At 45.0% G+C, this 24,055-nt stretch overlaps 6 protein-coding genes across 6 annotated transcripts; 4 read left to right on the top strand and 2 right to left on the bottom strand.

Annotated features, from left to right (window-relative positions):
- Nucleotides 1-111: 111 nt before the first annotated feature.
- QC764_000570 (uncharacterized protein) lies at nucleotides 112-3,393 on the bottom strand. The gene is made up of 3 exons (XM_062939784.1): nucleotides 2,092-3,393; nucleotides 1,290-2,040; nucleotides 112-1,235 (listed from the first exon to the last, which is right to left on the bottom strand). The coding sequence occupies exons 1-3, from the start codon at nucleotides 2,453-2,455 to the stop codon at nucleotides 434-436; spliced, it is 1,917 nt and encodes a 638-aa protein (XP_062802346.1). The 5' UTR covers nucleotides 2,456-3,393; the 3' UTR covers nucleotides 112-433.
- A 599-nt stretch (nucleotides 3,394-3,992) lies between these two features.
- Nucleotides 3,993-5,084, top strand: QC764_000550 (uncharacterized protein). The gene is made up of 2 exons (XM_062939782.1): nucleotides 3,993-4,560; nucleotides 4,613-5,084. Exons 1-2 carry the CDS (start codon nucleotides 4,421-4,423, stop codon nucleotides 4,995-4,997), a joined length of 525 nt encoding a protein of 174 aa, XP_062802345.1. The 5' UTR covers nucleotides 3,993-4,420; the 3' UTR covers nucleotides 4,998-5,084.
- A 1,815-nt stretch (nucleotides 5,085-6,899) lies between these two features.
- QC764_000540 (uncharacterized protein) lies at nucleotides 6,900-7,607 on the top strand (the record flags this gene model as incomplete). The annotated part of the gene is made up of 1 exon (XM_062939781.1): nucleotides 6,900-7,607. One exon carries the CDS (start codon nucleotides 6,900-6,902, stop codon nucleotides 7,605-7,607), a length of 708 nt encoding a protein of 235 aa, XP_062802344.1.
- On the bottom strand, nucleotides 7,593-8,042 carry QC764_000530 (uncharacterized protein). The gene is made up of 2 exons (XM_062939779.1): nucleotides 7,801-8,042; nucleotides 7,593-7,744 (listed from the first exon to the last, which is right to left on the bottom strand). Exons 1-2 carry the CDS (start codon nucleotides 8,002-8,004, stop codon nucleotides 7,676-7,678), a joined length of 273 nt encoding a protein of 90 aa, XP_062802343.1. The 5' UTR covers nucleotides 8,005-8,042; the 3' UTR covers nucleotides 7,593-7,675.
- Nucleotides 8,043-8,532: 490 nt separating this feature from the next.
- QC764_000510 (uncharacterized protein) lies at nucleotides 8,533-10,013 on the top strand. The gene is made up of 4 exons (XM_062939775.1): nucleotides 8,533-8,833; nucleotides 8,893-9,087; nucleotides 9,135-9,765; nucleotides 9,818-10,013. The coding sequence occupies exons 1-4, from the start codon at nucleotides 8,678-8,680 to the stop codon at nucleotides 9,847-9,849; spliced, it is 1,014 nt and encodes a 337-aa protein (XP_062802342.1). The 5' UTR covers nucleotides 8,533-8,677; the 3' UTR covers nucleotides 9,850-10,013.
- Nucleotides 10,014-13,476: 3,463 nt separating this feature from the next.
- QC764_000495 (uncharacterized protein) lies at nucleotides 13,477-14,296 on the top strand. The gene is made up of 3 exons (XM_062939774.1): nucleotides 13,477-13,707; nucleotides 13,759-13,923; nucleotides 13,978-14,296. Exons 1-3 carry the CDS (start codon nucleotides 13,520-13,522, stop codon nucleotides 14,084-14,086), a joined length of 462 nt encoding a protein of 153 aa, XP_062802341.1. The 5' UTR covers nucleotides 13,477-13,519; the 3' UTR covers nucleotides 14,087-14,296.
- Nucleotides 14,297-24,055: the final 9,759 nt, after the last annotated feature.

The following is a 24,055-nucleotide window of genomic DNA, read 5'->3' as shown; positions in this document are numbered from 1 at the left end:
GCACGTCGTTGGCAAAGCCCAGCTACTCAAACTATCATTTCTACACAGCATGGTTGCCAGAGGCTAGGATAATGGCGTGCTTCTTTCAACGACAACAAAAGCGGCATAAAGGGGAAGGGTTGGGGTTATCTATGGGAATTTTCGAGTCGCGTCAAAGACAGGAAAGTGACACCATTCTGGCCCCGGCTTAAATCCGCTCTCAACCGGTCATGTTTGGTGGGGGCCATGGTCAGCGTGGGGGATGATATTCACAACTGCATAACCGACCATCACGTCATCTGCGATGCCGCAAAATGGGACTCAGGGGTAGCAGCACATTTCAGAGCCAAGGACGCACGAATCGTGCTGGCCATCCAATGTTGCAACTCATCGAGTCAGTCGTCTTGGTTCAAGCATGCCAATCGTATATAGGGCCCGTGCACACATCGACCCCCTACCGTCTCTCACTACCCGCTGGCGTGCTCAGGTCCCTCAGGGGTTCCTCATCATACTCGTTCGTTACCCCTTTGCTACCAGCCCCCGTCTCCCCATCGCCCGCAAATCTCTTTATGAACCAGGCTGGTTCAAAGCTCCCAATCATCAAATACACTCCCAAAACTACCAGCCCCAATACCTGGAACGCAACGAGAAGGCTCACACCAACAACTGCGCCTTGGGTTAGGACGGGCTTGTTCGTCATCACCTGGCCCAAATCGACAAACACTTTGCGCGCCAACGTACTATCCTGGGTGGCGGCCTGCAAGACGGCTTCGTTTGCCAGAACCATGGCAGTCCACAAGGTCGTGTTGGGCCCTCGTTCAAACACTGAAAGGAAGTCGTTCATCATGTTTTCCAACTTGGTCGCGGCTTGTTGCTCTGTGATTCTGTCCTCTTGCCTGCTCCGGGGAGTGAGAACGGATTGACATTCCTTGGACATGCGGCGGTCAGAAATGACCATCTCGGCTGGAGGAAAGGCAGAAAACCGTGCCAGAGGCATGTTGTTTTCCGAGCACACCATCTGAAGCGTCTCCAGGGCGTCAAGTCGCGGGAGCGATGAATTGTTGGACGCCGTGCTGTTGACAAAAGCCCGAGCCAGGGTGTGGAACCAAGTTTGGTTACCAAAAAGAGCCTGGGCGGAAATCATGAGCGGCCCTGGGGCAATGTTTGATGGCTCGGTCGGCCCGAGGGATAAGAATGGATCGCTGGTAAAGTTTTGAACAAAATCGGGGCTGCCAAGCGGCACGTCACGATTAGGACTGGTTGATGTAAGCATCACTTTACCGAAAGCCAGAGGGAGTAAGCAGACTTACCTCACGTCGACAAAGTGCCCTTCTAGGTCATCAAGCCCCAGATCAGGGAATGTGTTTAGCAGTGGCCCAACTTTCTCTTCGTTGAGATAGTTGGGCAACTCAAAGTACCCCCTTGTCGTGGTTGCTGTGCAATGGTATATTTTCTGATGCCTAATTTGCGAAGGATTTCGGACATCACCAGTCAAAACATTCCGGACCATCCGTATAAACAGATCTTCCTTGATCTCGCGTCTGTCTTGGCTCCTGTCCGGCCATGGCGAGCGTCCTGATGCCCCGGGTACGCAAACAGTCACCAAGGTGTTTGGTGATTCAAAGACTCTTGCAAATGGTCTTGGTCCAGAGCAAACCGGGAGAAACTGGGCAATCGCCTTGCAATCCGGAAGACTCTTCATCCGCAAAGCATGGCTTCGGTAGTAGCCCGTGTTCAGTCTGGGGACTAATGAAACAAACATGTGTTGGTGGGAAAGATCCATTATGTCAGGCTCATTGGCTGGACGAAACCCGCCGAGTGAGGGTGTTGTTGACACGTCTGATGCCTGGCCAGCTTCGGGCCATAACTGTGGGTGTCTATCAGACTCTTGGGAGTTGACCAGGCCGTGTTTGACTTTTTCCACCACCCCATTTTCGCTCACCATCTCTAGCATTTGAGGTGTAGCGTCAAGAGCCTTAACACCTTGGCCGAGAAAGGAGGTTGGAACCTTGATGGTCTCATGGCTCACGACAAGAGTGCGAATGGGAGGTAGAATCAGAGCTGGACATGATGAGTTAGCAAGAGGATTAACGATCAGAATGAGTGACGCACTGATCATGATGAGGATGACGGCCAACCACGACAAGGCGGCATTGTCCCACAAGTTATGCTTGGACTGCGACCCAACACTGGCAGCACGTTGGACGACGGCGTACACGACTGGTATGGCGAAGATGGAGGTGATGGTGTTCAAGATCTTGATCGCTTTGTCGTAGTCAGCCATGCGGTCCACATTGATGGGTTCAACCCCACGAGGTAGCTCTGTCCACGTCTTGGGATTTGATACCCAGACGGGGCCGGTGCTGAGGTCACATGTATAGACCCATGGTATCAGCAGAAGCGCAATGTACAGGACGGTGACAAGAACCAGACCGACTGCCCCGATGATGTGGCTAACTTTTGAGGCTGTTGGCATGGTTGTTTGGGTTCTACAAGAGGCTCGACATTAACAAACCACACGATACTGGCGTATTTTGTAAGAATTTATATACTATTGTCCCGGCTTTATTGTTCACACTCAAAATGGAGGGCGCCTGGCCAAGACTGGCGATGTCGCCCAAGGGGAGCTTCCTGAAACTGCATCCAATCATTGTCTCGAGGCGATGAAACGGCCACTGTCGTTTGGCATGACCCGATGATAACATTAGAAATTACCAGCCATACCATTCAGGAAGGTCTGCCCCTTAAATCTGGTATGCCAAGCCCCCTAGCTTCCGTCTTTTGGGTCTTGTTCTCCACAAGTTGATGTTGACAACGTTTGGCATTGAAAAGCTCTGTGTATGTACAAGAAAACCGCCCTCAAGCCGGCATTTCGTATTTTGGTTTCGATGCCCACGCAGGATCTGATGACGAGAGCTCTGATGGTGAATTCGTGCTGCTTACTTCTACCGGCCACCGTTTGACTTGGGGTTGCCCGCGCGTGGGACACATACATACATGTGCACGCTCCGTTGTATTGGTGACCATTTACGTAGGTTGCGGGGCTTTGGCTCCATGGACTTGCTGCTCCCGCTTCGTGTTGCCATGAAAGGGCCTGGCCGCTGTGATGTTGGCAGTAACTGTGGTGAGAGCCATCATGCTGCGGTATTTGTTCTCCCGAGTCTGCCCGTCTGGACCTCCTCTTCCACCAAAAGAACAAGCCGGTGGCGCCGACAACGATGCCTGCTGATTGCCCACCGCCTAGCCCGCCGCCATCCCCGCGGAATTTCTCGTCGGGCGGTTCTGGATTTGGGGTTGGTTCATGTTGCTCGCCGGGACTGACGTTACTGTCATCCAGGACATGGCTTTCCGTAGGAACCGCCGTCGTCGGTGTTGGGGATGTGGTTGCGGATGTGGTTGGGAACTCTGGCGGGGTGCGGTCGGATTCAGACGTGCCGGGTCTGTGAACGATGCCTCCAGAAGGCCGTTCGACGCCGAGGATATTGAAAGATGGGCTGTTGGCGCCAAATCCAGCTACTCTTCCTGGCCTAAGGTTGAACCAACATGGTGTGCCAGAGGTGAAGTTGAGCACAACAGCAACCGAAGCGTTGTATCCTGGCACCCGTTGGTCGTAAAAGTTGCGGCCGCCTCCATCGCACCAGCCGAATAGCGTCGGGGTTGGAAATGGGCTTTCATATGTGACGTTGATCGTGTCCATGTGTTGATATGTGTGGCCTTCGGTTGGGTAGATGAACCAGACATCATTGTGGCCATTCTGGCCGACCGCCTGAGCACTGAGAAGCGCGAAAGCGAGTAGCGTTCACGTTGTGGTCGCTGCAGGACCACCGGATCAAGATCTGGAGAAGAAAAAGTAGGAGTAGGAAGAGGGAAGGATTGCTCGCGAGATGCAACTCTCGGTCCCATCGATTTGAGTGTGCAGGTCGGTTGGGGGCGCCAAGATGCGGCACAGGCGGTTATTTCGCTTGGCGCTTCCTTCCTTCAGCCGATCAATGCAAAGGCACGACTTCTTGGCAAGCGCAGTTGGAATGCAACAAACATCTCGATAGCTATCAATAGGGATTCTGGGGCCGAAGCTGTTAAAAACACAACCGGGGCGTGGAATCAATGCTGTGAACGAAATTAGGTTACACAACGAGTGGGTGATCTTTTGTGCCGTTCTGTCAGTGTCAACATCTGAACTTGAATACCCGCTCCCTTCCTCCTCTTCAGCTTTACCTCACCTTGTACATCACCAGTACATATGAAAATAATCTTTTGTTTGCTGGAGCTTTCAGATACAGTATGCGATTACTAGTCCCCGTATGATTAGCTTTTGTTTTGAGGATGAGTAAGTGGTGACGTCACAGACTATCGAGCGGATACTTGTTGAACTCAAAGTTTCCATCGCCGTACTTGCAATCACTTTACATCGTCACAATACTCAGCGACCACATCACCGACCATGGACCCCAAAGCTCTTAACCAAAGCCTATCTGCACCAACCTTGCGGCGGACCACAGACCCAATCCGTCCTCGGCCCATCATGCCCTGGGGTAGAGTGATAGTATATGGTCTGTCGGCCGGTTTCTTAGGAGTTGCTGCGTAAGTTCTCATTCAGGTCAATGCCGTTTACTTGCAACGCTAATAATTTCAGTATGACGGTTAGCGAAAAAGTCGAACAGTTTTTTACAGGCCGCCCCAACTCCTACGTGCCAGCCAAAACTCTCGCTGCGTTGCTTGGGGTCACTCCTCAAAGCGACCAGCAGTTGTGGGGTCTCAACATGGCAATGCATTATGGCCAAGGTGCAGCTGCTGCCGTGATCAGAGCAGTTGCAAGTTATTCTTTGGGCATGAGAGGGCCATTCACCGACTTTATGTTTATGGGTGTTAGGCTGTTGATTGACCAGACGCTGGAAAATTGGACGGGCGTTGGAGCTTTGCCTTGGACCTGGCCGGTAGACGAGCAAGTCGTGGATCTGCTGCACAAGGGCGTTTTTGCATTTGCCACAGGGTATTTGGTGGACTGGTGGATTCAGTAACCGTGAGTTGGATCTCGAGATGCAGATGAGCCAAGCAGACAGATGGTTTAGCGAGAAAGAAATAAAGATCCGCAAGCTTTTCCAAACACTGCTGTTGATGCAATGCAGGGGGTGGGTGTTCAGCAATAGCGACAACACCATGATTGACCCAAGGCGTCTTGCAATGATCTAACCGTGGCACAGCTGCCAACGCAATGCTCTTCGTGCAACTAGGTGATAGACCAACACCACCTATGTGAGCCAACAAAGACGCAGAGGCGACTGAGTGAGATGAGTCCATCGCACAGCACCGAGATATAATTTCGAGGCATTTCCAAAGGTCTGAGACCTGACATTGTGGCTCCGGACACCATAACTCTTTTGTCCTCAGGTTTGAACATGTCTGACCTCGGCCTATTGGTGGGCTCGCAGCTCAAAGACCCAGTCATTTCCCATGCAACATTGCTGGTATGTCATCGAGTCCAATGATCATCTGTCAGACAATACCTTAATCGCACACATCTTTTACACCAGGGGCTTATGTGGTCGGGGACAGCATTCTCAATCATGATAGTAGCAACCCGGATTTATCTTCGTCTCAGACTATTGAAGAGGCTCAAGGCGGATGACTGCCTGGTCATTGCCTCACTTATCCTCTGCCTTGCTTGCTCACTCTTATGGACCGTCTTGGCCCAGAACCTTTATCTCATGATTGAAAATGTCGATGACTTCGACCTATCTGTGGCCATGACTCTTATGGACAAGGCAACCGAAGGTCTTCGCGGAATCATAGCAAGCTACATGTGTACTTGGACATCGTTGTGGCTCATTCAGCTGGCCTTATGGTCTTCTTTCACGGACTTGGGAAGCAGATTTGGCATGAGCAAATCCTGTGGTGGTGCGTGCTCGTCTACATTCTGGCGAGCTACGGTGTCACAATCGGCATGCTGGACTTTCCATGCTTCGCTGCCAGTTGATTTGACATCATCGGTTAGTGGAGGCTTCCCTCGCTTGATATTGATAGCTGACTAACTCTTACAGTAAAATGTCGAGCGACAGACATCAAGAATGTCGCAATCACTCGGAGCTACCGTTCAGATGGGCCATGGATATCTCGTCAGATGTCTTGGTTGTTGCGGTTTCCGGCAATATCGTCTGGCGCGCATCCATACCTTGGAAGAAGAAGCTCATGCTTAGCGGGATCTGTTGTCTCACTGTTGCCATGTTGGTGGCAGCGATTATGTGAAACGCGTATGGCCATCAGTCTACCTCCTGGGCCTAAGTTGGATGTTGTTGTGGACGATTGAGATGACATTGAGTGAGAGGGATTCCTATTGACAAGGAGCAGGTCTAACATGTAGATTTCACAGCAATCACGGTCGCCTGTGCCGCCTCTTTCCGAAGCCTTTACTCCTATACAAAGCGAACACTGCAAAAAGACAGCTACAGAATGCAAAAGTCGTCTTCTTTCTCCAAGGAAAATAAGAGCTTTGGAGCAACCGAGACGATGCTCACTGCCGAGCTCTCTCTTTGGGAACGGAGCGACTTGGAAGACCAAGCACGAGCGCAGAGCGAGGAGACGCTGTTGGACACCAACACAGCCGTCTATGCTCCACACACCTTTCGGCCTACTCATGCGACGGCTGACCCAAAAGAACCAAAAAGCAACAGGCCGCAGATACAGGTACACGAAGTATAGCATGGCTTGTGAGGAATCAAAGAAATGCATAATTGTGTATTGTGTCCAATGATTGGTTCGGGGTGAGTGGAGAAAAGCCCCACCGATGATTAATTCATTCTGCCTTCTCCCACTTGCTTACTCACTCGCCCACAGACCCGTGGTAAGATAAGACCTCCGCGCGCCATGTCATCACAGTCTCGCAACTAGGTAATTCAACATTTCTCAGCTGGCGATCATATCTGATGGCAGACAAACCAATCCTCATTCTGGGCTCGACCGGGCCCTCCGGCATCTGCCTTCTCCGCGAGCTTCTTCATCGCAAGAAGCGAGTTATCGCCTTTGTGCGCCCAACCTCCGCTTCCAAAATCCCAGCCGATCTCGTGTCTTCCAACCCCGACAATCTTCAGGTGGTGCATGGCCAGATCGACGATGATGTAGCCCTCGGTGAAGCCGTTGCTCAGTGCAGCGCAATCATATCCCTCATGGGCCCAGTCCAGGAGTCCATGTCGTCTCGTACACCACTTCCATATCCGGCATTCTACGAAAACCACGTGCTGCCCGTGATGAAGAAGCACGGGATCAAGCGCATTGCTGCAATGGGCACGATCTCCATCTATACAGAGGACGACACTGCCGTCTTTTCGAGGTGGATTCTGCGAACAGGCGTGAGCTGGATGTTCCCAGCCGCATATAATGCCATGCTTGGGATTGCTAGTGTTTTCAAGGAAGAAGCAGACATCTACTGGACCATCTTTAGGTTGCCCATGCTCCTGGGAGGAAGCGATGAGACGGCTTGGAAGGCAGACCGTGAAAAGGGTGAGGCTCAAGCTGGCCCGGTGAGCAACGCCTGGACGGGAAAGTTGAACAGATCAATTCTAGCCAAGTGGCTCGCCGACTGGGCTGAGAATGAGGGAAAATGGGTACGAGAACTGCCTGCCTTGAGTAGCTGATTGTTATGTTGAGTATTGAAGAATAAAAGATTGCTTGTAGATACATCCGGGTTCCCCATCCTCGACCCTCAACAGTAACGATTCGTCCGCAGCCAGTTGCACATGACGGTCCCAACACACGTGCAACACATGCAAGCCTAGCAATATGTCAACACCTTGAGGTCAACGCATCAAATCTTTGGGCCAAGTCTACCTTTCTCTTTCTTTCGGCATCATCCTTGCCTTCGATACATGACAATGTTCGCGCGCTGTTGAACCGGTACATGTTGTAGCACGCATTGGGGTTGATAACATCGGCGCATTCATCTGTCCTGGCGAGCTCTCGTGTGCACTCCTGCATCGACTGTCCTAGGGACGTGGAAGCCCACAGGGCGAGGAGACCGAGGGACAGCTGCATCGTGTGTTTGCTGAAGGGCAGAGTGAGTAGGGACCGATGTGGTGATGTGGAATCGCACAAAACCTCGCTTGAGACGCATGTTCAGATATACTTGATGGATTCCACTCGCGCTGAGGGTGTGGCTCAATGACAAGGCGACTCCGTCGGCAATGGGTCCGGCGCAGGGTTTGTGATTATACCCAGTCGGCAGTTTTCCTGTCGAATGGGAATACAGCCGCTCATATAGCATCTCTCTTGACTAGCCAACCAGGAGTCGACGCCGGGTCAATCTAAAAAGTGATTATTGGCAGGGAATAGTCACAGTAGGACTCGGGCTATGCGTCATGGGATCTGGACTGAACAGAAGCTGGGCTCAGTACTATTGCCACCTCTCCAACTCCCGGGGTTGAGATGCGCATGGCATATTACCCGTCATCAAAACCCACTATCGCTCGGTTCACGAACCGAAATATAGTGCTACTCTTTTAAACAACACGTCTAGAAGGCCCAATTTAGGGCACCCATCTAATTCGTGGATAGGCTGGTATTGTTAGATCGGCAGTCATTGTTCCAAGCAGGTTGAGCATTTCCACTGCCATATCTACCCCAGCCCTTTCACACTCTTTTCAGTCTGATCCTCCTGCTGGTTTTGGTCAAGAGATCTCCTGTGTGCCTATTCCCTACCATCCACGCCATGAAGTGGAACGCCATTCTCGCCGCCTCTGGGCTGCTGTCGCCCACCCAGGCTTTGCTTCGGTTTGGGTGCTCCCAGCTGACAGTACAGAGGCTAGATCCGTTGGTGAATCCCGGCCAAAGCCCATCGCCCCATCTTCATCAAATTATTGGAGGTGTATGTAGACCACTTGCCTGCTACAACATTTCCAAGAAGCTAACCTGCAGTGCCAACAGAACTCTTTCAATATCTCCATGGACCCGAAAGACGGGTTCGATCTCCCCAAGCTCTCAACATGCACGTCTTGCCAGTTCACCGAAGACTTTTCCAATTACTGGACAGCCGTTATGTTCTTCCGTGCCAGGAATGGCACCTTTAAGAGAGTACCCCAGATTGCCCAGAATGGTATGGAGGGAACCAACGGCGGCATGGTAAGTTTGTTAATGCGCATGCTGAAAGTTGCTAACACTCAATGTAGGTTGTTTACTACATGAGCGATGCCCTTTTTGACACAGCACAAAAGTCAAAGGTCACCGCTTTCAAGCCCGGCTTTCGCATGCTGGTCGGCGACCCATCATACAGCACGCGAGACCAAGCCAGAGACTGGCGCCAACTGACCTTTACCTGCATGGAGAGCCAGGCCAGCCGTGCCCCCGAGTACATCAGCTTCCCCCCAACTCCCTGCCGCGGTGGAATCATGGCGAACCATCGATTCCCGACTTGCTGGGATGGTGTCAACCTGGATTCTCCCAACCACAGAGACCATGTTGCCTACCCCGAGACAGGCACATTTGAGTCCGGAGGCCGATGCCCAGCTTCCCATCCTGTGCGGCTGCCCCAGATCTTGCTCGAAACAGTGTGGGACACGCGTGCCTTTAACAACAAGGAAGACTGGCCTGCTGATGGCAGCCAGCCATTTTTCTGGTCGAGCGGAGATGGCAGTGGCTTCGCCAATCATGCCGATTACGTCTTTGGCTGGGAGGGGGACTCGCTCCAAAGAGCCATGGACGCGCACACCTACGTCAGCGCGCCCATGCTCAAGACTCAGACCATTGCACAGCAGAACAAGTGCACTGTTCGTGATTTCGTCAGAGAGGACTTTTCAGGATGTAAGTAAAGCCTTGTTCGCTTGTCATCTGATACTGATCGTATTATCACCAGGGCTCAAACAATTGCCGGGCGTTGCTATGTAAACGAGGGTACGCGAAGATCAGGGTGGCAGGGGGGGTCTTTATTGCGAGAACAATCATGTTTAAGCACGGAAACAGTCCGTTGGTCTACCTAGTCTGACTACCCTCCATGAACTTGTCTTACTCAGCAGCATAGTAGATAGACATCTGGACGTCGAAATGCCTCAGCTTGCCAATACTTCCAAGCCACACTGTCGCATAATGCGCCCTATCGGAACGCCTAGGAGTCAGCCCGCATGACGCCAGTCGTCCGAGCTTTTAATGACCCCCAAACATTGTATCAGGATATCCATGAACCATGATTTTTCCATCTGCTTCAGCATTGTGAACGCCATGGACAATACCACCACATGTCAAATATGTTTCCATCTCAACGTCAGTCTGCGAGAGGTTGATTCTGAACTGGTGAAGGCCACAGCCATCACCGGATGCACAGAGTGTGGCTTGCTTTTGTCTATGACTTCACACTTCTTCCAGGAGCAGGTACTCACTTTGGATTTACTGGTGGATTGTCCAGCATCACTTGAACCTCGAGGTCCTCTGCAGATCCATGTCAAAATTGCCAACTACAGCGTTCACGTCCTGGAGCTGTTTCGACACTCAAGCACCCGCGACAGGATTTGCAAGCGGGTGGAAGAGCAAGGAATAGGAAGGGGTATTGGCTGGGCTAGACGGCTCGCCAACCATTCAGACTCTCCAGAATGTTGGCATCTGGCCAAGGAATGGTTGAATGATTGCCGAAAGCACCACTCTGAGTGCTCTGGGCCTGCCAACCCCCAGCTTCCTACCAGAGTTATCTCTGCCCATCAGTCCATTGCAAACCCCAACCGCATCCAACTATGCACATCACCGGAAGGGTCTCGAGGAACGTACATTGCACTGAGTCATTTGTTGGGGATGGTCTATGCCGACCAAGGTCAAGCTGACAGCAAAAATATTTTCCATCTGGAAAGACAGATTTCTGCTGGACGATCTTCCTCAGACTTTCCGGGACGCAGTGAGGATAACAAGAGCCCTTGGTATACCATATCTCTGGATCGACACGCTCTGCATTATGTAGGACAGTCAAGAGGATTGGGCAAAAGAGTCATCGAGGATGGCTAGCATTTACACCAACGCAATCCTGACCATTGGCGCTGACCAGTTCTCGGATTGCCATGGTGGTATCTTTGGGGAGAGGATGGATCGGGACACGGAGGCACTGGCCGTCCAGTTGCCACTGACGACACAGTGTTCCTCGGACTGCCAATGTTGTACAATATATGCAAGGAGACATCGAAGCAGGAGCTATCCATTTCTCAGCCACGCCGCGGACTCGGATATCGAATCTACCCGCGAGGTTGCCGTCACCAGATCGCTCACATCCGGATTACATTCGCGTGGATGGAACATGCAGGAAAGGCTGCTTTCCAAACGCATGCTGCACTTCACTCCGTTTGAAATGGCCTGGGAATGTACCAAAGAGGTGTCTTGCGAGCCGACTTTGGGTAGCGTCCCCAAGCAGTTCCTGGTCTTTCGCAGGGCATTTGTCAACCCCATCAAGAAGTGGACAGAGACCGAATGCCAACACCAAGTCGAAACGGGACATGACAACATGTTGACACAGATACACGGTCCGCTCGTCCAGGAAGCTCGGGGTAACATATCCAGTACTATTCACTTACACTGACAGCTTATTATTCTTAAATTCTCGGCCAGGTATTTAACCGTTAAGACAGACCGGCTCACAGGACTCGCCGGAATTGCCGACCGTCTCTGCCGTGTTACTTCGCAGCAATACTATTACGGAATCCTCTCTGATCATACGGTTCGAGGACTGCTTTGGAGACACAAACCAAATCCAAAACGCAAGCAAGCAAGCCCCCGTTTGCCAGTGGGCTCAGCTCCATCATGGTCTTTTGGGTCTGTTACCGGGAGAGTCGGTTTTGTACCGAACCCCGAGAGGTTTACACTTTTCGTCTCTTCTGCAACGATACACCATATTTCGAGACAGCTGGCGTCAGAGAACCCCTTATGGCTCAGGTAGGGGCGCAGTGGATATCACGGGAGTTTTGGTGAAGATTGTGGTGGAGGATGAGAAAAAATGGCAAATGTGGAAAAGATGGATCCCTCTCTTTTAAAGTCGATGTCATGGACACAGAAGCAAAGTGCAAGGTACGAGGGTATTTTCAACCAGACGTGGAAGATCATGGGACAGAAGGCTATCAAACTGCTCCAACCTACTTGTTAGTCCTCGGGTATTGTCGACATTTTCGCAAAAAAGGGGAGCAGACTCTTGGAATTGCTATACTTGAAGCGGGAGAAGAAGATGGTCAGCCAGCGTTTCGTCGTGTGGGCAATTTCTCTAGGCGGGGTGGTCTGATTGGAAAGAATATGACACGGTTGTGCTGGACGGGTTACGGCACATCCCGGCGTATTTTGCTCATATAGAACGGGAGTATTTGAACCGCTGAAGTTGCAATGCCTCGATTACCCCTTATATCCATAACCCCTGTGTCGTCTACATACAGACTCATCTCTGACAATGTGATGCATGTGAGTTATCCAACCACTAGTTTGGTCCACTCTGTCACCCTCAAAGGGACAGCTTCACATGCTTAGCCATCTGTCAGCAGGTGTGTAAGCATAAACGAGAGCGCCACCAACACCACCTTCAGACTTGGTGTTTTGACAGAATCCGTCTGAATTAGATAGGGACTTTGGCAAACGAGCATGTGCCAACTCTCTAATTGGTCTGTTGATTGTTGACAAATATCAAAGGTAGCAGATCCTGCAGTTTGAGAGGCCCGCAACTCTTGCCGTGGAAACTGTTTTTGGTATTGCTATTGCCTTACAAGGGATAGCAACCTTGTGCTTATGCATGTCAGCCATATGCATGACTACCCCACACCAAATCTTTGCTACATGCAGGGACCAAACCGGAGATTCAGTGCAGAGGTTCCCACGAACGGTCTTGTGTCTCAGGGAAATGGGACAGGCTATACAGCCCGTGGCCTGCTGTTGAGATGGTTAGAGTAAGTTACGTCCAGAGAGAAGAATACCTAATCATGGGGTTGCTGTGACCTTGTGGCTGAGATTTCCGTCGTGCAAGCCATGCCGTCTTCATTGATCTGCTAGGTTTGGTTCTATCATACGAGGGAGAAATTTGATTGAGACGAATCTGCGGGATCATGGCGGTGACGGAGGGGATAGGAGGCAGAGTTGAGGACTATTCTAGTTTAGTCTATGCCAGACTATACAAAACCTCAGGGTGCATCAAGGCGTGAATATTGGATGACTACCTTACAAACGTGAATAAGCTGCCTGCATTGTGAAACTGTGTGTCATGGACTCTAGTGGTTCCAGTAGTTGGTGTGTTTGTTGCAAGCCTTAGACTAGGTAGGTTTAGAGACTGTGAATTGTTGGACATTGGATCAGCTGCCTGCATCTTGACTGCAGCCTCTGCATCCGAATAATCACATAGGTATGCAGGAATGATCAATATTGATCTCAGAAAGGCAACACTTCAACGCAGGACCATCGGTTCAAATAACTCCTTGTAGAGGTTTGAGGAGGATACCGGTATTTGGCTGGGAAAAACTATAAATGGAGAGAGTTCTCACGTCTTGCTCCTCAACCCATCACCAGCAACATTCTCGCCTTATCCACAAATCTTCTATCCAGTCTCACCAACATGAAGGTTTCAACTGTCTTTAGCGCCTTTGCCGCTCTGGCAAGCCTTGTTACTGCCGCCCCCGCCCCAGGTGTTTCTCCTGTCGCCAATGCCGCACGCGGTCTTGAACCTTCACCGCCCCCTTTGTCGTATGAAAAGGTCACTCCCATCACCGATGTTGATGAAGTTGCCGCTGTCAAGAGGGAGATGTATGTTGACCAAGATTTTGCATATCGATGCAGCTGACAATATGCATACAGTGAGGCTCGCCAGGGTGTCTATGTGACTGTCCACATCTACTGGGGCGGAACCAGCGCATATATCAGCCCAGTCAACCGCGGAGCCTGTGCTGACTTGGTCCCCGCCTGGAAAAACGTCATCTCGTCCTTTGGACCAGACTCACCCCTTGTGTGCTGGATCTACGAGTAAGGTCCCATTGTCCAACACTTGAAGAATGAAGCTGAGACAACAATTCCCAGTGGCGACTGGTGCACTGGAGATTGGTACGGACCTATCTACAATCCTGGTATTGCAGACTTGACGACTGTTGGGTGGAATGATCGGATCAACTCCTTCATTTGTTGGTAGAGAAACGAGACAGGCAAGCTTTGCCTTCGTCATGTTGCAACAGAAGAAGAGTGAATGATATGTGGGAAGCGTGGAGTAAGATCAGGTGGTTTTGGAGCGCAGTGTGACTGACGGGTTTTCCTTATTCAACACTCGTTTTTGAATTTGTCACCAGAATCTGCATTTTCTTTAGATATCCGAGAATACAATACCGGTTGATGTTCTCAATTACCACGATGGTTGTGATTAAGTTGAAATGATGTACTAGGATGTTATAACTTTCCCCATGGCAAGACTTGAACACACTCGCAGTCCATTCACTATGTTATGCTCGTCTATGGTTTGTCTAATTTATGATCGCTATGCGAGGAATCCCATCCGTAAAGTTCTTTACCCCGTCCACAGGCTTAGAAGGTTTACGCCAGGCTTTGCATCAACCCCCGCAGTCACCCTCTCCCAGGTGTCCGTTCTCCAGATGTATACTTTCCAGCTCGAGTGTCTTGAGTTAAAGATTCCATGACATCCGTGCGGCACCACCAGGGTGCTGTCCGGCTCTTTTCGACATAACGAAACGATGACAAGACATGAACGGCACTTTTCCGTTTCTCTGCTGCCACTTCCGAGCGATCCCCTTTCATATCGTCTAGTAGAAGCCGCCTCATTGCTTGACCGGGGGGAGCTGGGATTTAGCCGTGTTATATCAGTTATTCTCCGATGGATTGTAGTATAATTAGTTAAAAAGCGCACCAAAAAGAACGCACCACTTTGGAAACAGAGGGTAGCATCCATTAAAGAATTCAGTTGTACGATCCGATAAGATTTCTCCCATGAAAATAAAAAGCAAAGATATCATTGGAATCGCCTATCAGTTATTCTCCGATGGATTGTAGTATAATCCGTTGAAAAGCGCACCAAAAAAAACGCCCCACTTTGGAAACAGGGGGTAAGATCCGTTAAAGAATTTAATTGTACGATCCGATAATATTTTTCCTATTAAAATAGACGAGAGAGGTATTATTAGAATAGTCTAAACGACCTGTATAGAATAGTATTAGGTGTACTATCGTACGAGTAGTGTGGAATACTATATAATAAATATAAAGCTAGGTATAATAGTATTAGTAATAAATATAGATAGTAGAGTAAAGTTCGGTAATACAATAGTAAATTATACGATCCGATTAGATTTTTCCTATTAAAATATATACTAAAGGTATTATTAAAATAGTCTAAACGACTTATATAGAATAGTATCGGGTATATTATCGTACGAATAGTATAGAATTATATATAATAAATATAAAGCTAGGTATAAGCGTATTACTATTACGTATATATAGTAAAGTAAAGTTAGGTAATGCAAAAGTAAATTATACGATCCGATAAGATTTTTCCTATTAAAGTAAAAAAAAAAAATATTATTAAAATCTTTTTAACGACCTATATAGAATAATATTAAGTGCACTATCGTACAAGTAATATAGAATTATATATAATAAATATAAAGTTAGGTATAAATATATTTATAATATATATAAATAATAAAGTAAAGTTAGGTAATTCAATAGTAAGTTATACGATCCGATAAAATTTTTTATATTAAAATAAAAGATAATGGTACTATTATAATTATTTAAACGATTTATATAAAATAGTATTAGGTATATTACCGTACGAATAGTATAGAATTATATATAATAGATATAAAGTTTAAAGTAAGTATATTATTAATACATATAGATAGTAAAATAAGGTTAGGTAATATAAAAGTAAATTATACGATCCGATAATATTTTTCCTATTAAAATAAAAGACGGAGGTATTATTATAGTTATCTAAATAACCTATATTAAATAGTATCGGGTATACTACCGTATAAATAGTAAATATATTTTTTACGGTTAATAAAAAATATATATATATTATTATATAACTTATTTAATTATCGGAATTACTAATAACTACTAGCTCCTAGCTTTCCTCCGCAGCTCCTTTACTTCCCTTACCCTCCTCTATAGCTCTAATACCGCTTTAATTAGCGGTATAAAAGCTATATTTACTCCTATAATCCCTCCACTTATAGTTACTATAGGCACTACCCTAATACCTATCCGTCGTATAATAATCCTTAAACGGCCCCCTATTAGGCTTATTAGTATAAATAATATAAAGAGAGGTAGCTATAGAACTACGGTTTTAAATTAAAACTAACGTACATTATCAGCGAGTGACCCATATCAGCGAGTGACCCACCTCCCACCACACCCTAACAAACCATCCTCAATTATACCACATCAACATAAGGAATTAACTATAATTACATCAGAAACAGCTGAATCAAATGCTTCTGCAGCCTCCTGGCAAGTGCGCGCATTATAGCCAGGCTTGCCGCACACACTACAGCACCGAACCTTCGTACGAGCCCCCCCTGCATTACTACTTTCCGGCTACGTTTCTTACACTCCCTCCCTATCCACGGCCTTCTAATCCAGTAAATCCTGTGCCTCTTGTACAGTAAGTGACCCTCCAAGCCTTACGCGTATTTTTTTAGCTCTCCGGCGTTTGCTTAATGCCTTATTGGCCTTACGGAGCGACGAGACCTCTACACGAAGGAGAGCCACCTGGTGCATTATAGCTGTTATACCCTTAGTAAGCTGGTCTACCGCAGCCAACATTAAAGTCGGAGAGCTATTTTAATAGTTAGCAATGCGAATCTTAATAAGCGTTAACTATAAATTAGCTTCTCAAGGGTTATATGGTGTTTGGGAGACCCAAGGTTATGTAGTGCCGGGCCGTAAGTTTGGAGGTATTGGCGTACGAAGCTTTATATCTAACTTAAAAAGCACCTTCTCTAGATCGTATAGTATAAGGCCAGCACCTGCAAAGCCACCCTATATATTCTTCTCCGTTATAGAGGCGTAGAAGGCCTCGCGGAAGGCACAGAGGAACTCGAGCTTACTTACGTGGTTGATATACATGCGCATCAAGTCCTCGATCTGGCGGCCGTACGCCTGTTTTAGCGGCCCAAAGCAGCCAACATCGAGTAGCTGGAGAAGGTAGGAGGAATGTGGAGGCATGCAGAGCGTAATAATGTTATTCTGCTAGCAGTAGCGCTCGAATTCGGTCGAGTGGTGGCTTTCGTAGCCGTCGAGGATTAACAACCGGTATTTGCCCTTTATACGGGACGCTATATAATGGTCGAAGTATTTAATCCAATTTAGGCCTACCGCATTAGTAGTCTAGCCATTATCGGTAGTTGCGATGCGCCAGGTAAACGGTAGGTTACACTCGGTATACCAGTTGGCAAGGTGGTACTGCGCGGCTAAGATAATGAAAGGAGGGATAGCCTAGCCGAAAGCATTAACTCCCTAGATTACCGTTGCCCATTCGCGGTTGCCAGGCTAGGCCAGTTTCGCCTTACTAAGGCCGTCTAAGGTCGTAACTACTATACCCGCGAAGATAATACCCATTATAAACCCAGTCTCGTCGAAGTTGTAGATATCGTTATCTACAATACCGTACTTGGCCTTAGTATTCCGTATAAGCGCGAACCACTCGCTAATGACTTTTGGATCCTCGCATTTGGCCCTCTAGTAGTCGTATCTACGCGTAAAGCGCGTACGGAGCTCTGGTTAGCGTTTAATAAATCGATATACCCAGAGCTTACCGATAGGGGGCGCATCGCGTACGCGTAGCAGTTGGTTAGCCATATCTTCCACACTACGTAATCTGGGTAGAAAAGCTCGCGCATATAGCTCAATAATATATTAGACAATAACCTCCTCTTCTAATTAAGTAAGCTTCTTCGAATTAGGTATTATATCGCGTCGTGCAGGCTTACCGATGCGGCGACGCCCTAGTGTTTTACGGTCGACTCCGTAAATTTTAGCTACAGCTCGTTCGCTTAGATTCTCGTCATTTTAAAGAGCTTAGAGGGCTAAGATTATCTAGCTTTCGTTTAAAGTAGTGGGCATTTTAGATGGTAGAGGAAAGTTATTGTAAAGTGCAAAGATATCGCGTCGCGTAGAAAGTAAGTCACTCGCTAATATGGGTCACTCGCTAATAATGTACGTTATATTTATATAATTCGGACGAGCTAATATTTTAGCCCCCTTTACTTTACCGGAGATATATTCGATATTAGCCGACGGTAAAGCCGAAATTACTTATTATATTTCCTATATATTTATTAGTTTAAATATTATCGTACGGAAAAAATATATATTAGTATTAATATAAAAGTTATTTATTAGCTTTTTAATATAAGGTTAGTTAGTGTCGATAACCTTATACGAGCTACGGATAATAAAAATAAATATTATTTTAAATATTTTTTTAAAAATTAATTAGTTTATATAATTAAAAGTTTATTAGAAAAGGATATTAATAAAAATTAAATCTATACCTCTAAAAACTTTAAAATAGTAACGTACATTATCAGCGAGTGACCCATATCAGCGAGTGACCCACCTCCCACCACACCCTAACAAACCATCCTCAATTATACCACATCAACATAAGGAATTAACTATAATTACATCAGAAACAGCTGAATCAAATGCTTCTGCAGCCTCCTGGCAAGTGCGCGCATTATGGCCAGGCTTGCCGCACACACTACAGCACCGAACCTTCGTACGAGCCCCCCCTACATTACTACTTTCCGGCTACGTTTCTTACACTCCCTCCCTATCCACGGCCTTCTAATCCAGTAGATCCTGTACCTCTTATACAGTAAGTGACCCTCCAAGCCTTACGCGTGTTTTTTTAGCTTTCCGGCGTTTGCTTAATGCCTTATTGGCCTTACGGAGCGACGAGACCTCTGCACGAAGGAGAGCCACCTAGTGCATTATAGCTATTATACCTTTAGTAAGCTGGTCTACCGTAACTAACATTAAAGTCGGAGAGCTATTTTAATGGTTAGCAATGCGAGTCTTAATAAGCGTTAACTGTGAATTGGCTTCTCGAGGGTTATGTAGTATTTAGGAGACCCAAGGTTATACAGTGCCGGGCCGTAAGTTTAGAAGTGTTGGCGTACGAAGCTTTATATCTAGCTTAAAAAGCACTTTCTCTAGATCGTATAGTATAAAGCTAGTATCTGCAAAGCCACCCTATATATTTTTCTCCGTTATAAAAGCGTAGAAGGCCTCGCGGAAGGCACAGAGGAACTCGAGCTTACTTACGTGGTTAATATACATACGCATTAAGTCCTCGATCTGGCGGCCGTACGCCTGTTTTAGCGGCCCAAAGCAGCTAACATCGAGTGGCTAGAGGAGGTGGGAGGAATGTGGAGGCATATAGAGCGTAATAATGTTATTCTGCTAATAGTAGCGCTCGAATTCGGTCAAGTAGTGGCTTTCGTGGCCGTCGAGGATTAACAACCGGTATTTGCCTTTTATATAGGACGCTATATAATAGTCGAAGTATTTAATTTAATTTAGGCCTACCGCATTGGTAGTCCAGCTATTATCGGTAGTTGCGATGCGCCAGGTAGACGGTAGGTTACACTTAGTATACTAGTTAGCAAGGTGGTACTGCGCGGCTAAAATAATGAAAGGAAGGATAGCCTAGCCGAGGGCATTAACTCCCTGGATTACCGTTGCCCATTCGCGGTTGCCAGGCTAAGCTAGTTTCGCCTTGCTAAGGCCGTCTAAGGTCGTAACTACTATACCCGCGAAAATAATACCTATTATAAACCCAGTCTCGTCGAAGTTATAGATATCGTTATTTACAATACCGTACTTAGCCTTAGTGTTCCGTATAAGCGCGAACCACTCACTAATAACTTTTGGATCCTTATATTTGGCCCTCTGGTAGTCGTATTTACGCGTAAAGCGCGTACGGAGCTCTAATTGGCGTTTAACAAATCGATATACCCAGAGCTTGCCGACAGGGGGCGTATCGCGTACGCGTAGCAGTTAGTTAGCTATATCTTCCACACCACGTAATCTGGGTGGAAAAGCTCGCGCATATAGCTTAATAATATATTGGACAATAGCCTCCTCTTCTGATTGAGTAAGCTTCTTCGAATTAGGTATTATATCGCGTCGTGCAGGCTTACCGATACGGCGACGCCCTAGTGTTTTACGGTCGACTCCGTAAATTTTAACTGCAGCTCGTTCGCTTAGATTCTCGTCATTTTGAAGAGCTTGGAGGGCTAAGATTATCTGGCTTTCGTTTAAAGTAGTAGGTATTTTGGATAGTAGAGGAAAGTTGTTATGAAGTGCAAAGATGTCGCGTCGCGTAGAAAGTAGGTCACTCGCTAATATAGGTCACTCGCTAATAATGTATGTTATATATTGCTTAATTATTATATTTAAAGATTTTATTACCTTTTAAGCGATAATACTTATAACTGATAGCTTTATAAATCCCGGATAATTATTATATAATATTTTAATATTATTATATAATATTTATATTATTTTATCGTACGATAGGCTTACTATAAAACCGTTTGGAAACTAAATATCTATATTTTTTAATTAAACCTTACCGTACGGAACCTAAACGCCTTAATCGAAATCACAAGGCTCTATTACACAGCTGGCCGGTCGAGGAAGTTAGAAGAAAAAGTCTGTTTTTAACACTTAGACCCTTGCAACCGCACGTCACTACCTTCGTGCCCAGGCGTCCTTGGATACCGTACGGGAGCTAGACCCTCGCAACCGCACGCCACTGCCTTCGTGCCCAGGCGTCTCTGGATACCGTACGGGAGCTAGACCCTCGCAACCGCACGCTACTGCCTTCGTGCCTAGGCGTCTCTGGATACCGTACGGGAGCCAGACCCTCGTAACCGCACGCTACTACCTTCGTGCCCAGGCGTCCCTAGATACCGTACGGGAGCCAGACCCTCGTAACCGCAAGCCACTGCCTTCGTGCCTAGGCGTTCCTCGATACCGTACGGGAGCCAGACCCTCGTAACTGCAAGCCACTGCCTTCGTGCCTAGGCGTTCCTCAATACCGTACGGGAGCTAGACTCCAGGATCGGAATAATAAAGCTCTATTATATAGTTAGCCTATTAAGGGATTTAGAAAAAAAGGTTAAAGATCTAAACCCCGGCAATCGCACGCTACTACCTTCCTAACTATTATACGTAACCTAGACTCCGGTAACTATACCGTACTTCCCTTATCCACTTATACGTAACCTATTCCACTTTTAATAGGGTATCCCTTACGAAAAGAAAATTAATAATAAACTTTAATTTAATAATATCTCGTATTATATATAACTATTATATTATTATTATTACTATACTAAAATAGAACCTTTTATTTATATCCTTCGTTTTTAAATTCTCGTTTATAAAAAATATAAGGTAGTTATTTTTATAAATAAAGTATTTACCTATTTTCGTACGTCCCATAAAGATATTATAACTATAGATAAACTGGATATTGTACGAAAGTATAATAATTTACTAATTATCTTTCGAAAATAGTAAAACCTTATAAACTTTATACTTCTTCCTATAGCAATTAATTTAATTTTAGAACTAAAAAAACTATTTTTTAATAAATTAAAGTACGATACTTACGTTTATATTATATAGATTAAAAAGGTAATATAAGAGTACTACCGTACGAAGTATAATTAGGTTAACCTTAATATAAAAAAAAAATATTAAAGCTATTTAATATTATTAAAGACTTTAATTAATTAAAATATATTATTAGCGTTTTTTTAAAAGTTAATTAATTACCGGATATTTTAAAATACGATTAATAAAGCCGGTAATTAGGAGTCCCGACTTTATATAATAAACCTAAAGACGAAAAGAATAGTTTATAGTATCCTATTATACGATTAGTTTAATCTTTTAATAAATATTAATAATTATTATAATAAATAAGGAACAATTAACTTTAAATCTTTAATTAAATAGGATAGGTTAGGTATATTACTTTAGATTTTTAGACCGGTAGGCCTTATATTATATAACTTTTTTTAACCTAAACGAAAGATAGTTAAATAGTAAAAACCTAGTTACCTTTACGGTACTTTAAAAATTCTAGGAGAGGATTAATTAGGTTATTACTGATATAATAATAAAGTTATTATCCGATAAAGTCGGTTACCCAGTTTTATTCGAGGTTAATAAAAAGACAATCGACTAAAAACCTTTTAAGCCTTTTAATAATAATAGTTTAACCCTTTATACGATATAGAAATATTTTTTTATTTAAAAAACGATTTTTAAATATATTTATTATATATAGAGCTGGGATTAATAGGATTAACTACCGTACGATTTAAATACTAGTTAGACTAAAAGTTTAAAGACTATTATATAAGTAATATAGGAGTTTTACTACGGTAGCGATAAAGCCGGATAAAAGTTATTAAATTAAGTACTTATTAATTTTTTTATTAGACTTTTAGATTATCCTTTTCTACGGTCGTTGTACGAAAGTACCCTCTTCTTTACCCTAGTTACTATAGCGTTAAAGGATAATAGAAGGTAGTATATCCCGTCCGATTTTACATTACTCCTCTCTATTATCGTTATCCTCGGTAAGGCCTTTATCGTATAATACTTACTTTACGAGTTTACCTGGCTAAAAGAGGTAGGTAAAAAACTAAATCTCTTTAATATCGTCCGCTCTAAAGTCTCGAGGTTTATAACTATAGTTTACTAAAGCAATTACCCTATACCGATAAACTAGGTTTTAAAGGCTCGTACGTATAGTATAACGATTAATAGCTTTAAGGTATCCGAAGGTAAGCTTACGTTTAACGGTACTATTATTATATATTAAAATATTTCTATTATTATTAACGCCCTAACCGAAATAATATATATCCTATTAGTTATTCTCCGATGGATTATAGTACAATCCGTTGAAAAGCGCACTAAAAAAAATGCCCCACTTTAGAAATAGGGGGTAGGATCTATTAAAGAATTTAATTGTACGATCCGATAAGATTTTTCTTATTAAAATAGAAAATAAAAATATTATTGGAATCGCCTGAATAAGCTGTATAGAATGGTATATAGTGTATTGTCGTACGAGCGGTATGGAATAGTATATAATAGATATTAAGTTAGGTATAAAGATTAGTATAAGTATGTTAGTAATGCGCGTGTATTGCAAAGTAAGGTAGGATAATGCAATAGTAAGTTGTACGATCCGATAATATTTTTCTTATTAAAATAAACGAGAGAGGTATTATTAAAATGGTCTGAACGACCTGCACAGAATAGTATTAGGTGTACTGTCGTACGAGCAAGGTTAGGTAATGTAATAGTAAGTTGTACGATCCGATAATATTTTTCCTATTAAAATAAACGAGAGAGGCATTATTAGAATAGTCTGAACGACCTATATAGAATGCTATATAATAAATGTGAAGCTAGGTGTAAGGGTATTAATGATGTATATAGATAGTAAAGTAAGGTTAGGTAATATAATAGTAAGTTATACGATCCGATAATATTTTTCCTATTGAAATAAACGAGAGAGGCATTATTAGAATGGTCTAAACGACCTGCATAGAATAGTATTAGGTGCACTGTCGTACGAGCAGTGTAGAATACTATATAATAGATATGAAGCTAGGTGTAAGGGTATTAATAATGTATATAGATAGCAAAGTAAGGTTAGGTAATATAATAGTAAGTTATACGATCCGATAATATTTTTCCTATTAAAATAAACGAAAGAGGTATTATTAGAATAGTCTAAACGACCTGCACAAAATAGTATTAGGTGTACTATCGTACGAGCAGTGTAGAATACTATATAATAGATGTGAAGCTGGGTGTAAGGGTGTTAGTAATATATATAGATAGTAAAGTAAGGTTGGGTAATACAATAGTAAGTTATACGATCCGATAATATTTTTCCTATTAAAATATATACTAGAGGTATTATTAAAATAGTCTAAACGACCTATATAGAATAGTATTAAATATACTATCGTACGAGTAGTATAGAATTATATATAATAACTATAAAGCTAGGTATAAATATATTTATAATATATAT

Source organism: Podospora pseudoanserina, chromosome 2 (assembly GCF_035222485.1).
Source record: "Podospora pseudoanserina strain CBS 124.78 chromosome 2, whole genome shotgun sequence".
Taxonomy (NCBI): domain Eukaryota; kingdom Fungi; phylum Ascomycota; class Sordariomycetes; order Sordariales; family Podosporaceae; genus Podospora; species Podospora pseudoanserina.
Note: the sequence above shows the minus strand (reverse complement) of the source record. Positions and strands in the feature narration are given on the sequence as shown.